This window comes from Ambystoma mexicanum, chromosome 3q (assembly GCF_040938575.1).
Source record: "Ambystoma mexicanum isolate Mex_15411 chromosome 3q, UKY_AmexF1_1, whole genome shotgun sequence".
Taxonomy (NCBI): domain Eukaryota; kingdom Metazoa; phylum Chordata; class Amphibia; order Caudata; family Ambystomatidae; genus Ambystoma; species Ambystoma mexicanum.
In genome coordinates this window covers 1223289330-1223306608 of record NC_090926.1, presented here as the reverse complement: position 1 = coordinate 1223306608, position 17279 = coordinate 1223289330, and the positions used below count along the sequence as shown (strand labels likewise).

Sequence of the window (17279 nt, the reverse complement as noted above, 5' to 3'; positions counted from 1 at the left end):
TGCCGCGCGAGCGAGAACTTCATTAAGGAGGGGCTGGCTATCAACTGGCGAGTCGGTAACTGGGGCTTCGCTTTCTACCGGGGAATCTACTCTGTAAATTTCCTGCTCGTCTTCTACCTCCTCCAGGTCCTCATCATCCGCATAGTATTCAGTCCCGGTTTGTTCCTCCATAATTGTAAACTCCTGGTCCCCTTCAGGGAAGGGCTGTCCTTGGTAACTGGGGTGTGGAGTAGAGTATGGAGTAGAGTAAGGCTGCATCTCGAAGGGTTCAGATCTTTCGAACCGGGCCTTTTTACTTAGGGGGATAGGATCAGAGGAGCCTGAGGGTGTGGCCCCTTGAGGGTCATACGAAAGGAAATGTTCTGGGTTCTTGTCATAAAAATCAGCTAAGGAAGACATCCTTGACATGACCCTGTCTATGTCTTCACTGGACCATACTTTGGAACAGGGTATGGCTTTAGTAGGCAACTTAGAGGACTTATCAAGGGTAGCCTTGCTGGATGTTGATGTCCCAGTAGATTTATGTTTGACTGTCTGCTTAGGGTGGAAGGATGGTCTTACAGGAGTGGAAGGCTGTGCTTTCCGCTGTTTCCCCCCCTCCCCGTGCGTGGAAAAATGTTTTCCCTGCCCCTTGGAGGCCTCAGAGACTTTCGACGCCTGGCGTCGAGGGTCGGGAGAGGTACCTTGTTTTGAGCGTGGGGCCTCGCTGGTGTTAACTGCGGCCTCGGTCTCCTGGAGCGCGGCCTGGGGGTGGAAGTCGTCTTCGTCTTCCGACGATCGAACTTCCGTTAATCTAGGGAGCGAGGCACTCCTGGCAAGAGTGGAAGATTGCCTTGCGTCATGCGGCGATCTCGATCGAGAGCGCCCAGAGGACACCGAGTCGGACCGTTCTATCTGTGCCTCTTTCCGAGAAGTCGACGTCGTCGAGGTTCGGTTGGACTTGCTTAGTGTGTGTAGGGTGTGTAGCGCTTGCGTCGCCGGGGGTCTTCCCCATAGCCGCCCTGCCGGACAACCTTCCGAGGTCGGGGACCTGCGCTCCGTAATGCCCTCGCCGTCCGAAAGTACGGCGTCGCTGCCATCGCTGAAGGCGCCCTCCACTGCCATGGCTGCCTGCCTGGCGTGGTGGGCCCAACGCTTTGTCGAACGGTCCTTAAGTGTCTTAGGCTTAAACCTACTACACGCTCTGCAGTTCGCTTCGGGGTGGTCCCTCGGCAAGCAGAGATTGCACGTGGCGTGCCTGTCGACCCAAGGGTATTTGCGGTTGCACTTGGGGCAGAATTGGAAAGGGGTACCCTCCATACGCACCTTGAGGCAGCGGGCTGGTAAGTGTAGGAAATATATAAGGTGTACCTATATACTAAGAGTGAAGAGTATGTACCACCCCCCACTCTCCCTACTTGCAGGGCCGAGGCCAGCGGCCTACTAGGCCCGGGCCGAGGCCAGCGGCCTTCCGAGGCCCAGATCCGTCGTGCAGCAGCCGACGGTCGATGTCTTCTCCAGCCGTCGTCGAGTGTTGAGGGTCGACGTTGGGGTGGGGAAGGATGTCAATAAATAATTTTACTTCAATAATTAGCAAAAGTATGGCTAAGGCCAGGGAACTCCGCAAGATGCTTCCGACCAGTATGGCGGAAAAAAACAATCTGAGGATCCTAGACGCGTGAGGGATCTTGGGTACAGTGGACGTCACACTAGGGATAGTATTACTGGCACGCCTGTGTCGACGCCCATTTTCGAGTTTCGAAAAACAAACTGTAATACTCCGCAGCTTCCACTAGATGTCGGCCTATGCACAGCATGTGATCTAAGCAGATTCCACAAGCCTCAGAAATATATATATATAAATAAAGGCAGTACTTGGCAGGGGAGTAAATTACGTCTGCATGTGACATCAAGAGGCCATAAAGAGAACTGTGAAGATAATACAGAGGAACACAGAGCTTGGCAAAGTCTGTGTTTGGAACTAAGAGACCTGATAGAGAAGGTCTACCAACCAGGGTCAGGGACCCGCCACAACATGCAGGAGCATCCAAGCCACTCTTCTTCGTCACAGTGCCCGATTGGAAGAAACCAGGACTGTCAACCAGGGTCAGGGACCCAGCGACAGAGAAGAAGCCAGAGAGGGTCCAATTGGGAAACAGAGATATTCAACCACCAATTGTTGAACTGTGTTACAAGTCTGAAGAAGGCTGGGGAAGGGTGACATCCCCTAGTAGTTAATGAACTGTACAAGAAGCCTGAGGAAGGCTGGAGAAGAGAGACATTCCCCCAACACTTGAGGAACTGAATATTCCAGAACTGTCTTTTTGTCCGGGGGAAGGGAGTCACTCCTTTGGACGAGGAAGGGAGTTGCTCCCTTGGGCTAGGAAGACTTCTTTATTTAGCTTAACTTACAGAGTGTGAGGGACAGAACTAGAATTCTGACATTAGATATTGGGACTTTTGCTTTTGTCATCCTGACTGTGACACTAGTTATTTTTTTTGAGGCAGGGAAACCCCTTTTAGAGTAAAGGCAAGATAGGGTTTTCTTTTCATTTGTTTGTTACTTGACTAAAGGTTTATGGCAACCATTCTTACATAGTGCACATGTACAAAATGTACATCAGTCATATGTACGTGTGCAGTTAATATATAATATGTACATTCATTTTGCGCCTCATATATGTGAAAAAGCTCACTATCAAGTGTCCCTGAGCTGTCATCCACAAGATGGTCTGAGAGAGAGATCTGTCAGATCTCTCATGAGTTTGATTGGAGCTCCCAGTGAGCCCCAAAGAAGGGAGTTGGACCTTTTTGTGTCAAACTTACTTTTTAAATCCCTGACCACCTGTCAGTGGTCTGGGCCTTGCCATGTTTCAAATCTTGGCAAGGTAAACTATTCTCAAGGCTTTGGTGAACCTGGACAGGATGCATGCAGTTTCCTGGGAATAATAGGGAGGATTGTATCTTGAGGGGTATCATTGGAGCCCTGCTAATGGCTATAGAGTGGGAGCCAGAGAAATGTGTGTCTCCCTGCCCTGTGCCAAGCAGTCCTTCTAATGGCTCCAGAGAGGATGGCCGGGTGTCTCCTCACCTGAACCCACATCAGCAAGGGGAGATGGAGAGTTTGCTGAGGAAATCTCCCCCCTTGATGTCACTGACACCCTTTATAACAGGATGGTGTACACCAGACTGTATTCTGGGAATAAGTGAACCCACCAAGATTAGGTATTGTGGTGGCTCAGAACCAAGAGAACGTTCTGACAGTTAGTGTGAGATCCATCCTTTGTTGGAACAAAGAGTGTATGAACATTCTAGCTGTCAAGAGTTCAGTTTAGAGGAACTTGAGGGATATACAGGTAAAGCCAGCTTTGGATTCTATATGGACACTAGAGCTCTGTATTCTGTCCCCAAGACAGAGACACACTCTTCACTAAGAGGTAACACCTTAGTGGATCAGCTCTGTATTGGAAAGTACAGTTGCTGTTATGATCTCTCTGCAGGGTATGGCAACATATCCCTTGCAGTCTGTGCTGAGGAGGGGACAGCAGTTTCGGCTTTTTCAGAGCCTTACATCAGTGCAATACTGCTTCATACCCCTTTAATGTGGAGGGATGGGTATAATTCCCGCACCAATACCATTTATTGAATTGCTTCTCGAAGGATTTCTTTTCAGATGGACATATGACATATTTCTGTTGTGCTCAGCAGTCCAGCCAATCTCCATCAAGAGCGTCTCATTTAGGGTCTTATAGTTCAAACCCCCTATGTACCCTCTCTGTATCATAGTTCTGCCCTATGACTGCCAACAGCTTACAAACTGGGTCAGAGCAAGATTTTAAGTAGAAGCACCCCTTTGCCCTGCCCCTAAGAGATGTTAACCCCAGCTCTAGCCAAAGGTATTCCATTGAGCAGGAGGGTCCCAGGCCCAGAAATGATTGCCAGTAGTGTCCCTCTAGCCTGTTTAGCCAGGTTAGATCCTGAATAGCTGATGCCTCAAGGCCATACAGGATAGATGGGACAAAACATTGTTTATACAGCATGAAGATCCCTGTCATGCTGTATCCTGCTTGTCCTCTAGCAAACATGCACACCTGCAGAGTAAAGCAATTTGCGTTCCTTATTCTATGGTTTATTATCAATCTATAATCGGCCCGGGCATCGAACTCTAAGCCCAGATTGGAGTAGGACAAGGTATAGTCTATTCTGCCAACTAGAGTGTCCATCCTGGTCGTATTGCCCTGTTTCTAGAGACTAGTATTACACTTTTATTCTCCAGATTGATGGTTAGGCCCAATTGGGAGGCATATTTGGACAGCTCATTGAGCATGTTTTTCATTCCTGTGATAGTCCGGTCAAACAGGACCAGGTCATCCGTGTATAACATGCCCACTAATGGCAGACCACCTATTCTCGGGGGGGGGGGGCAGTTAGATTTTGCAGACAGGCAGGGGAGAAGGTCAGCAATATATAGATCATACAATACAATATAGGGGAGCCACGCACCCTTGTTTGACACCCATATTTATGTGTATGGGGTCAGAGACCTCCTCCTACCCCCCGTTGTCCAGCTTTACCCTGGTGTAGTTGTTGCTGCGCAGAAGAACTATGATGTGTATTAGCCAGGTTGGGCACTTCAAGTCTCTAAGCTTTGCCTATAGTGTTTTCCAGTCGACCTGGTCAAGGCCCTCCTAAAATCAATGAAGGCGATGAATGATGTAACATGCCTTCCGCTGCGCGCGGTCTGGATAAACTGATCCAAGACTCTGATGTTGTGAGAACTGCCTGAGCCAGGTCGAAAATCAGTTTGTGCATGGTTGAGGATCTCATTGGTGGTTGCCCATGTTTATAGTTTAGCCCCTGTTCTGAATGGGAAAATGGATCTCAGCAATACATGTCTGGATGACATGGCAGATTCGACCCCACTTGGAAGGACCTATGACTGACTCAAGAGGCTGGGTGTCAGGACCGTCATCAAGCCAACTTGTGCTGGAAGATAGCCAAGTGTCAAACCGAACAGGAGCCATTGGCCTTCCTCATGCATGAAGATGGTGTATGTGGGGACAAGATGCAACCTCTTGTCAGTGAAGTACTCCATGTACAGAAATGGGCAATCCCCACTATCCAAGCCCAAGTTCATGGGCCTCACTGGGAAACACAGGAGCAACGTGGCAGCCTATAGAAACATAGCTGTCCCTCTGACTGCCCTCACTCACTACTCACAGAGGTCCTAAAGAGTTATTATGGACTCTTGAGTGTGAGAAGGCCTTCACTGGCCTGAAAGAATCCCTAGATCAGGCCCCTGATTTAAGGGCACCTGATTGGAAGAGACCTTTCTTAGTGCAGACAGATGCCTATGACACTGGGATAGTTGGAAATCTTTCACATCTTAATGACAAAGGTGACGAACATCCTATATGTCTAATCAGCTACCAGTTTAGGAGTGGAGAACTCAGTTGTCCCCAGGTGGGGAAGAATTGTTTTTCACTGTATGGTGCCTTAGGAAGTTAAGGTCCTACCTCCATGGAACTCACTTAACTGTGTATGCTCTCCCTAAGCCTTTGAAGTGGTTGATGGATGTAAAGGGGGAGAATCCAAAGTGGCTCAGGTGGTTCATGAGTCTGCAGGCCTTGAACTTCACTATCGGGCATAAACCACTTCCCAAATGTAGCAATTTTGATGAGCTGTTCAACAAGGATAACCGACTGGAACAGAGGACCCATCCAGGGGTGGATTAGATCCCCCTGTCCCTTAGTCTGAGGGTAGGGGGGTGTGTTAGGAAGGATTTCTCTTTGCTGCACTTTTCCTTCCATCTTTGTGGAACCCCCAAACATTTTGCTTTTATTTTTGAAACGGACTTGTACTTTTTGCAGTACATTGAAGCCTTAAGTTTTACTGCACTGGCCTTTGCTCATATGTTATGGGGAAACCGATATGTCCTTCGGTCTGTCAGTACTGGGAAACCTTAGTCGTGTTACTGTGTTACTACTTTTGGGTACTTTTCTATCACTTGTGGTAACTTTTTATCATTGTACAATGCAGCTTACCCTGCAGCACGATGGGGGAAATTTTGTTTTGCCCTAGACTAACACTCAGGGGATTTTTGGTTACTGTAGGTGTGCTGAAAGTATAGCCTAAGGCAACAGTGACTTTTCCCCACTTTCGGGGGATTTTTGTTTTAGATTTACCGCGTTTACCCCGTTTGGCTACTAACTGTGGTTACTGGCCAAACATGGCCGTGCCACGAGATTTTTCGCCTGTTCTTTTGCCATCTTGTCTTTTAGCCTTCTTCCTGGACTGAGAGGCCAGGAAAATCATTATAAGGACTTCCAGTGCCAGGGAAAGCAGAAGCTTTTGGCGGGCCACTGGAGGCCTGTATGTGTTTGCTGGCAGGATGTGGGCTGAGTCTGTCTGAACCCAATCCACAAACTGGTTTCAGTGTGTCTGAGTGGTATGCATGAATGTTCCTGCTAGTGGTCCTGATTGGACCACTGCTGGGGTGTGTGTGTGTGGGCTAGTCCTGCTAGTGGGAGTTTCTGCTGTTACCTGGCTTTTAGGATAAGAAGAGGACCCCTTCACCTATTCTTCAGAGATCCTGGAGAAACCAGAAGGAGCCAAGTATCCTGCTAGCTGTGAGACCCCTGAAAATACCTGAGACTTGACTGAAGGAGGCCTGGCAACCAGGTTCTGCTGCTGTCCAGGAGGAGCCCTGTCTTGCTCGTGATCTTTATTGGTCGTGTGAAGGAGCTACGACCCTTGGATTGGAGGGACTATATATTCCCGACGGCAGCTCGGTGCCTTGCCAAAGGAATCCTTCGGAAGTGCCCTGGAACACGTCCTGTGGCTGACCAGCTTTTTATTTGGGCTACCGTACTGCTCGCGTCACTGCACCGAGTTTCGGCCTGAAACTTGGGGGATCCTCAGCTGGCCCTACGTGGCTACCTCCTGTGAAAATTCAGTGTCCTAGCATCAAGGGGACCAGAGATAGGAGAGAAGGTCTGACCGCGGCTGCGGAGTCCTTTCGCGTCACCGTGCACAGTGTCCACTGTTCCGAAAATTGCTTACCTGTCCCAAGTTCAGTCTTGAGAGGGGTGCTACATCGAGTTTTTCTGCATTCTTCGGCCGAGAGTCCTTGCAACAGTAAAAGACACCAACCAGAGATGAGCTCGAACCTGAAACCCCTGGGAATCGAGGACTGCGACTTTCGGCAGGAAAAACAACGTCGGATCCTTTGTTCTGCCAAGTCTGGGGAAGAATCAGAGTACGGCCCAGGGGTACGTTACAGAGTTTCTAACCTACTCCTATACTCCCATTATAAGTCTATGGGCTTATAATAAAGCTCATTTATAACATAACAAATATCTGCATACATTGCTCAAACTCTGACCAAACACAACCACAAGCCTACAACACAACAATCCGCACAAACTTCACTACACTACAACAACAAAACAAACTACACATACGCACAACAGCACACAACGGCTACCGACCGTAAAACACCCCATGCCCAGCCAACGGACTTCCGGGCTGAGGCCGCCAACAGCACATCACTGCTCTCTTGCACTTTTTCAGCCTATTACCATTAACTCACCCCCACCCATTCCTTTTCAGAGCCGTCAGAGGTCCACTCCAGTGGTGATAGTGCGCGTTACAAATATCTTTTAAGATGAACAATATTGGCTATGCCATTGCTTGCTTGGGCAAGACATCTGACTGTTGGGGCTACTTTTGGGCATTAGTCTAACTTGAAGCCTAACTCTAAGAACCCTTCACTGGACCCCAGAGACCCTAACTGTATGTTTTCCTGCACCCTAACTTCTGTGGAACTGTAACTTGAACTATTGGGCACAAGGCCCCAGGCAATTTAGGGCTGGACAATTTTAGTTAGGGATCATCTCTGTGGACTTTGTTGTGAATAATACTTGTCTAACCTTTCCTTTGCAGGATGTTTGGTATATAATATGCCTTAAAACAAAATGAAGTTATATATGTATTTCATTTGATAGTAGGTAGACTTATCACACAACACTAATAGTCATTTTTCTGTAGTGTGTTTTGGCCATAAATAAATATACATCCTGTCTAAGTGTAATCTGTGATTCCCATTGTGTGACGTCTTTGTGAACTCTTTCCAAGTACACCCCCTCTGAAGAACTTAGCCTAGACTGCCTGTCACTGCTACCTAAACTGGTTTGGCTAAAGCTTTCCAGAGTTGTTCCTTCCACAATATAGGTTGGCCTTCTATACATCTGTCCACCAGGCCAGAGTATTGAAAATCAGGCCTAACCGTGATATAGGATTGAGAGGGCAGGGCACCAATAATGCAATTCTAGCAGATGACTTTGGGAGCCCCTAACGGAGGAGAATGATGATACACCATTTTGTTCATATTAATTAAATCTGTCCCATTGCAAGTGTATTTTTCAAATAGATTGAAATGTACCACTTATAAGGACTCCCTTGAAAGGCTCCCCCGAGCCAGCGCCCCAGCAATTACGTCACAGTAATATTAAATTATTTGACCAGGATCACACACTTTGGCTAAACAGTGAAGCAAGGATTTTCCCCACTCTGCCAATTTGCCAACCTACCTTCTAAGCTTTATTGGGTACAAATATTTACATTTTAGATTTCAAGGCCTACAATAATACTCTCTTAAAGGGGCAGTTCACTCAAAAATGTTATGGTTTAAAAAGATTGGCCATAATGAAAAATATGTATAAAATATTTTTTTATGAAAAGTTCCTATGTAAGGTTTTGGGGAAGTTTTTCCTTAAAAAATGCACACACTATCCATATAGCAACGTGTTAAGTTAAAAGAATATCATTGTAGCTTTATCTTCCACATCCTGAATGAAAAACTATGAGTCCCAGAATGCAAAATAATGCAAGCCTCAAACATCTATTTAACCGCACTGTACTTACATTGCTGTAAAACACACAAAAAAGAATTTGTGCAATAAACTCAGTTAGATATGGAGATTTATTGTCACAAACCTCCAGCTCATTGATATACATATGTTGAGAACATTTGAATACTGACATAAAAATAAACTTTATCAGTATAAACAAATCTCTAAAGGGGTGCTTTGTGTTACTCTCTAACTATAATAAATGAGCAAGGTAACCAGTGCTTCATAGTTGCCAACATGATCCATTCAAATCTGTAGGTGCTTATCCAGTCCTAGTTTTTTTCTTTGCATTCTGGGACTTGTGGTCCGAATGGGAAATTGGAACTACAAATCCCAGAATGCAAAGAAAAACCCAGGACTGGATAAGCACCTACAGAATGGAATGGATCATGGTGGCAAATATGGTACTTTGCCAGGTCTTTCAGCTGGAAATGTGACATCCTGCACATGAAAGGATCTGATGCTGATAAAGTAGATGTGTTTGCAAGCCCAACGTTGTGTGCAGGACTGGCCTTAGGGGTGGGCCGACCTGGCGACCGCCCGGTTCACCATTAGCTTCCTGGGGCGCTGGCTCGGGGGAGCCTTTCAAGGGATACCCCGAGCTGGCATGGTGGGAGAAGACACCCTTTTCAAATTAAATGTGCTTTCGGGCGCATTTAACAAAAGGGTGCTGCAGCATCATCACACCCATAGCTCTTAACTCACACACTTTTTGCCTCGGAAAGGGCTGACTCACCCGCCAAGCCTCCATTCATTCCAAGGGCCTCTCATCTGCCAAAAACAAAATCGGGAAATTTCACCCGCCTTTGCGACACAAATGGTTGAGAACTATGCACACCTCTGTAACTATACCTAGTAGCCAAAGTAAAATTTTATATGTGTTTTCGAAGTGCAAAAAAATTCTAGCTGATACCGTTACATTATTTGACCACAAGTAATGGCATGTCCTTGCACTACGAAATCAATTCAATTTTTGGTAGCAAGTGGTAGACATACATGTAATGTACTACATTATTACTGCATCTTTGAAACCATATGAGCCGTAGTTACAATAGTTAACCACGTTTTATTTATTTTAAGGGAGCAATGCGCCTTTTAAATGCTCTCTGCTATTAAAAGTTTACAATCACCCCATAGTCCGCACCATCTTTTTTCAAACCTCCACCTCTGGCCGTACAGCTCCTCGCTACCCAGTTGGCCTGCTTGGCTTGGCGTTTTTTTTTTTTTTTTACTTGGGGTTTATTTTTTCCAGTCACTTTAATCTTTGCTTTTGTGATGTGGGAGGTATTTCAACTTCCCGCTCTTTTTCCAGGTCAACACTAGCCAAGGCCTCGTCATTTTATACGAGTGTGCCGTGACGAAAGTGGCAAACATAGGCTTGTAATTATAAACGTATTAATTAAAAAAGCGTCACCACAGATCCGTCCTACAACTTGCATAGAAACTACTCACTCTAAGCGCCAGGTTTTGCTACTTGAGTTGACAGTGAATGGCGCCCCCTTCGCCCGCCATTTGCTTCCTTTCTACAGTGTATTACGTTCCGCGCACGCGCAGCAGCTCGGCAACGAAAGCACGTGTGTCGTGCGTGGTATTATCATCCATCTGTGGCGCGCAAGGGTCGCTGGGACAACGTTCACTGACTGTCCCGCCTTTCCTAACGGTCTTCCAGCGCGGGCTGAGGTAGGATTGCTCTCGCGAGACTGACCCGTTATGAATGGTCGCTCTCCTTCAGCCAGGGCGCTTCCCCATTCCACACAGACTAGGCCATTCTGTCTCTTTGAAGTCCGGCTTTAACCATCAAGAAAGTTGTTTTAAATGAAAGCGGAATAAGGCGCGTCTCTTCCAAGTCACAATCCTTACTCTGTGTCCAGGACTGTGACGTGGAAGACCTGGACTCGGATTTATGAAGATTACCTGAACGTAATTAGTCCATTACCTCCTTGACATTCGTCCATTAAATGACAATAAAAAACGCGTTTTAGGCATTTCATAAAAACGACAGATTAAAAGCAGGACCAGTCCAACAAAACCGTGCAAAGTGTACAATACGCAATTCAGGCAGTATGGGAGAACATGTTGTAAAGTAAATCTTCTATTTTCTGTAAGACACACAGCACACACGTATCTCCTGCGCCTGACATTCTCGTGTGCACGCACGGTTATTGAGCCAAAGTGTTCATTTTCATTCTTCTGATTAGTTCCCTAAGAAAATAAGACACTATGGTCACCTAAATAGCTTTCTGGGGTGCTCAGTGGTTTGAGCTCACCATGGTCACAGGCCGGAGTCCCTTAGCATACTCCCAATCTTCTGTTCTATTTATCATGCATTTCCAGTTTTAAAATGCTAAGAAATTGTCATAGATGTCCTCCAATATTATGAGTTTTGGCACACTAGAATCCCATATTTTTTGGCACATTTGATGCAGTATTATAGTGCAAATGTAGTGTATTTCTTTCACTAGGGGTTCAGCATTCCTGGTGTTTCTCGTTAGATTATTAAATAACCACTGCCCACCTGTTTCTCTCCTGCAGATGTATGCCAATGGACGGGAACTATGTGAGAACATATGGGGAGACTCCTTCACGGCTGCGCAAGAGCCCTGCCAGTGCCTGACGCTGACCGACTCTGATCTGGTCCCCCGCGAGTCTCTCACTGAAGAAGGGGAGAGTGCAGAGGAGCCGGACATCACCAAGGAGGGAGTGTCGGGGGATCCCGGCCCCTGCCAGGGGACCCGCTCCCCTTTCTTACAGAAACTCCAACAAGCATCCAGGCACAAGCGTTCTGTTTTCATCGAAGATGTGGAGGGCAGCGGCAGTGGCTTCTAGCCACTGGTCCTGACCCATTTGAGCCCTCTACTCCCACCCCCTCCACACCCGCTTCTCCCTAAGCAGGGAAAGTCCCTCTACCCAGCCTGTTAAAAACTGCTTCTGAACTATGCAATCCTTCAAACCCATCACCCTAACAGCCACGTCCCTCCAGTTGGCTCCTGAGGCCCCGCTGGCCATTAAACAACAAATACATGCATTTTCCAGACAAACCAAAAATCAGAGATATTAGCCTTACCTTGAAGGACCATCATCACTAGATAATAAAATTCCCACATCGTACAGATCAGTGGCCAGAGACAATAGAATCCCCACCTTTCAGACCAACGGGCAGATAATAATGCAATTCAATTACATAATACTCACCTGGCTCCAGCTAGTTGCATATTTGAGGCCCCATGTGTCCTACAACCCCAAACAACCATTGTTACTAAAGGTGGACGTCCACCTCATGCAACTGGACGTGTGAGAATGGGATAGACAAGAAGGACTGCGCCGATCCCACTGCCCCCAACTGCTAGATCCCAAGATAGCCAACACTGGCCACAAGACACGTTTTCAACCTATGCTGACAGGCTGCAGAATTGGAGATTAACTCTACTGTGGAGCAAGTGATCAGAGACACAATTGTAGCCCATCTCTATAGGCAGAATAACATTCCAGTGTTATAAAGGGTACATTTAGGACACACATTTGGGGTTTAACACCATTCTGGCCCATCCAGTGTGCCATCCTCCCTGCCTGCTTTTAACACACAAACCCCATGTGATTACCAGCTTTATTCTTGCTTTCTCAGTATTTTTGCCTATTGACCCAGATGGGCTAGTTGGTCCCCGGTTTTACCATTGCTTACCCTACAGTTTCGCTCCCCAGTGTCAATCAGAATGTCTTGTTGGACTCATATATGTATTTTTGTTGTGTCTATTCCTAGCCATTTACTACACTGTGCAAGAATATGTGCTTATGTGACTCGGGAACTCCCCGGCCCCCACCTTTGCATTTTGATCCCTGGGCCCTGTAGATTTAACCTTTCACTAAAAAACATATTCCCCAACAACATTGAATCGTTGACTGTTCCTACAGACTGTCGGAAGTTGAATGTCACAGGAAGTTGAATGTCATAGTATACTGTTGGGTAGTTCCAATCTCAAATCCCCTTCAATTAAGACTCAGGCTCAAAAGGGCTCTGTTTTTGGGGTGCATGAAAGAGATCATGGCAACAGAGCTGGATGGATAGGATTATCAATGTACAATTCCTTTTAGGAGCATCTACGTGAGGGTTTTCATGTAGTACAAACCTAGCTCTGAAGCAACGAAACACTGTGCAAGGGGAACAGTTAGAAAGGGTAATATCATGGATACACTTACGAGGATAGACTTTTGAATATACACTCAGGAGGACATGTAGAGTGGGGATGGTGTACCAGGATACTGACTGGAGGTACACGTTAGGGAGTCAAAGACAGACCCAATGTGAATTCATTAGTCGATGGATCTACTGCTGTGCTCCCTTTATAGCTATAGTTCTGTGAGTTTCACACAATATGACCATCCCAATTGCACTGTCAAGTTCCTGGGTCTGCATCAAAGATTCCCTCCCTTAGCTTCGGCAACTAAGTGATAAAAAGACAGAAAAACAGACTAGAAGGATGAAAGGAGAAACGTACTCAAAGAGGGGGAGTTTTATGAAGCAGAGGGATTGTGTCTCTGAAACAGTAAGATAATTATGGGCATTGATTACATGGTAACCGCACAACAACAGGAGCTGCGTCATCTGGTCTGCTAAGTGGGAGAATGGAGACCACTTCACAGGTTGTAAGACAGTTTGGAGTGCGTTGTGAGGGCTCCCCCAGGCCTGACGGTTCCAAGTAGCTCTGATAATAAGTAGAAAGTTCATTTAGAGGAAGAGTGCAGGTTTAGAAGCCATGCAGGGGCAAACAGAGGAGGTTGCAAGAAGGTTGGGTAAATTGCAATCATGCAAGGTACTGACATTGCAAGAAAGTATCAGGGAATATGTCATGAGAGGGATGGAGGAGAATACAAGACGGAAAAGTGTCTAAGTGATGTATCGTAATGGGTATCCATTAATTATAAACGAATAAAAAAACGGAATTAATTTAAAACGAAAACAATTACACCGAGAAAATATGCATATATGGGGATGGGTCAAGGGATTAAAACGGTTGGAGAAGGAGTTTGGGCGGTTTTAAAAGCATGGGGAAGTAGGGGGTTTAAGGGCTACATGCCCAAAATAAAAAAAAGAATCAATATTTTTTCTTTATTAGTTTCGTTGTAAATTCATTCTCTGTAATTTAATTCGTTAAAATCACATAGAACCATCGTAATGGAGGTAAATAGCAAGTGGGATGGTGAATTCAGTGAGTGGGTGAGGGAAAGGCAGTGAAGAGAATACGAAAAGGAGAAAGTGAGGCTTCAGAGAGTCCAACGAGAACGTGCGAATCAATGAGACGTTAAGAAGAGTAGGAGTGGGCAAAGTACTAGGGACAGATTGAGCCAGTGAGAGAGGCATTACAAGGTCTCTGCGACAACACGCCCCCCATTGTTACGACTGCTGTTCTACACCACAAGTTCAGGACATTCGGAGACCTTTAACCTAGTCCTCACACTCAAAAGACATGGGAAGTATCCATATATCCATACTAACACATTCATGCATCCCTTCTTCCTCACTTACCATGAGGCCTTGGTCCTGAGTCACAGAGCATTTTCCAATGGGATTGCACCATTATAAAATACTCAGGCCCCTTGTGTCGTTGCCCAAAACCATGGCTCATGTTTTTGGTTCTCAACAAAAATAGTGATGCCCATCTTTGTAGTGTTCTAGAGGGGTTCCTGATGAAAAAGAAGACTGCTATCTTAGAGCCCCCTTCTCCCTTGACTTCCAACTGGGGATCTTTAGATGTGCAGCGCCTGGTGCCGATGGATCATCCTTGGTCACCCTCCCGCCCGCCTCTTGTCGCTTTTGGTGTCTCTGCTAATGTAAAATGGTGATTGGTGGAAAACGCCTAATTTCAGACAGTGATGAAAAAATAAACCTTTAAAACTAAGAATATCTCTGAGTCATGTGTATTTTGTTACCAGTAAAAGGGGGCGGCTGATTTTAGGAGACAAACGTAACCTCTTTCTAGTTCCCAAAGACTGAGGAGTCCAGTCTATTCAGTGTGAAAACAGTTATATGTGCTATCCTCCATATGGTCTTCAATGTATTTCATAACTCGTAGAATAAACCTGACTGATTCAGCCGATCACTGAGACGCTCAGTTCTTTTCAAATTCCAGCCATTTAAAAAGTTCCCTTTTCTGATTCATCCCGGTAGAGCAGGGTTGTGAATAAGGTGATTCTCTGCCGTAAAATCGTTGTTTTATTTAATAACAAACTGAAAAGAAAAAAACAGTTATTCATCATGTGCCTACGAAGCAAAGTTCTTTAGAAAACAAAAGTAAACAGAGTCCCTCTAATGGAAAGGTTTCTTATCGTGACTGGAGACAACTAAGAGAAGGCCTGCTGTCCAAGTCTTTGCAGTAATGACTGCATAATCACAATATGATAGTATATCACATTTCTGTCATCGAAATGTTGCCCAATAAAGCTGCGTAAATGTGCCCTAGACCAACCAAATAAGCTCTGTTTGGTTTTTTCATAACAATCTAATTAAGGAAAATATCCAAGTAGAAATTAATTGGATGCAGTCATATTCTCTCCTTGACGGACATGATACAAAAGAGCTACCTGCAATGTCCTCCATATGAATTTGCAAGAGAACTTTATCTCATTAAATAACAGTGTAGAGTTCATTTGAACCTAATACTGGGACCCACTAACTCTTATAGATTCATGGATAACTAAGTCCCTCAAGCTACAGGTTTGTATACCTTTTATTGGAATATTACTATGCAGGGATGGGGCAAAGCATTAGCTTTCAAAGTCCCACAGATGGAGCAGATTGAGATGTGTAGTAAATAGAAAGCCACAGCACAGTACATTCTCAAAACGAAGAAAAACATAGCAGAACAGCACAGAGCAAAGAGTTTCACTCTGACTTCTGTGAGGCAGTAGTCTGCATGGCCAAACCGACTTCTGTGAATTATATATATATGCATGTTAAATCAATTGATATAGGACTGAGGGAGGGCCTTCATTGGCTGAAGGAACTGTATGCACAGAAGGAGGGCTGTAATTGCTGTCTTATCGAAAAGATCCGAAAATTTCCTGGAAGCAGGTCTCACATAACGGTTTGAAAAAAGTACACATTTTAAGCTGTGAATTTCATTTAAAAAAGTCCTTTTCACATTTAACTGTTAGCTTAGGCCCAGGCAGTCTTAAAGTGGCTCCCTGTCATTGGCTAAAATGGGCGGTGTTATTTTAAAAGGTGTAATGAACTGAAGGGTCTAACAACATAATTGGAAACAGTATTGCAATTTCCTCAAACTGAGTCTACAGATGTGTGCTGCAGCCTCTATGTATATTTTATTTCATTTCAATTCTTATAAAGCGCCAACATGCCTGTAGGCCTCAGGGCGCACATAGAAACTTAACAGGACCAGGATTACATTGTAGTACCAGTACATTGTAGTCATTTCAATGCAGCTGTTAAAAGAGTTCCTTAAGGCATACATGTCTAGCTGCTATTTGCACTTAAAAACTAAAAGTACAAATCATGTTTAGATATAATTCTTAATTTAGGTATAGGTCGTCTTAAAGTGTGCCCTTGTAATTTCCTATAATTACTGATGTTATTTATAAGGCAAATTGAACAAAACACATAATTAGAATACAGGGACAGTATTCAGTATGTAATTTTCCTCACTGAGTCTAAAAATGAGTTTTGTAGCCCATATCCAGTTTCAGGACATTGTAATGATTTAAATGCATAAACTAAGGTTTTCTGGCTGGTACACAATGTGATACTTCAAAATATGCTCTGACTGTAAAACTGTTGCAGTCTCCAATGTTACCTCAGTATGCCTCTAGCATCACAAAGTTTTCCTGGCTTGCCAATGCAAAATACACTACCCATTTTCTAGCTGCAGTGTCCGCTGTTATCTCATTGCATCTAAGCTCAAGTGGGTATCACCCTTTTGATATTAGATGCCCAAGATCTCCATTATTAGTATCCTGTGCCCCTCACCCATTAGGGGTCCAGAACAGTAGTGTCCAACAGCTGTTGGTAAGAGATGGGACTGGATGGTTGTCTTCTGACCTTGTTGATGTGATTGCATTGCTGAAGATTGCCATAGTATGTCATAAAACCACTGTCTTGTTGGTAATAGGTGATAGCTATGTGCGATTGAATATGTATATTGGCACAAACAGGGGTGCTCATCAATGAACCCCAAGGCAGGAGCAGGTTGCCCGACTCAATGGAACACTTTCCGAGACTCTCCAAATAATCTTTTCCCACCAGCTTGAGAAAAAGGGCTGCCTGGTTAGGAATCTTTCTATGAAATGTATAAATGTAAAAATTGACAGATGAACTGTCAAACAAGACAGTGTGAAGCCGACCAAACCATGTGTACAATATGATGGAAAGTGGTTTCAGAT

The 17279-nt window shown here is 45.2% G+C and overlaps 1 protein-coding gene across 1 annotated transcript in view; it reads left to right on the top strand.

The window, feature by feature from the left end:
- RTBDN (retbindin) overlaps positions 1-14788 on the top strand; it is a 206382-nt gene extending 191594 nt beyond the window's left edge. Inside the window, exon 6 of the mRNA XM_069604133.1 lies at positions 11424-14788. Coding sequence (XP_069460234.1) covers positions 11424-11717 — 294 coding nt within the window. The 3' untranslated portion in view covers positions 11718-14788. The remainder of the gene's footprint in view (positions 1-11423) is intronic.
- The last annotated feature ends 2491 nt before the right edge of the window (positions 14789-17279 follow it).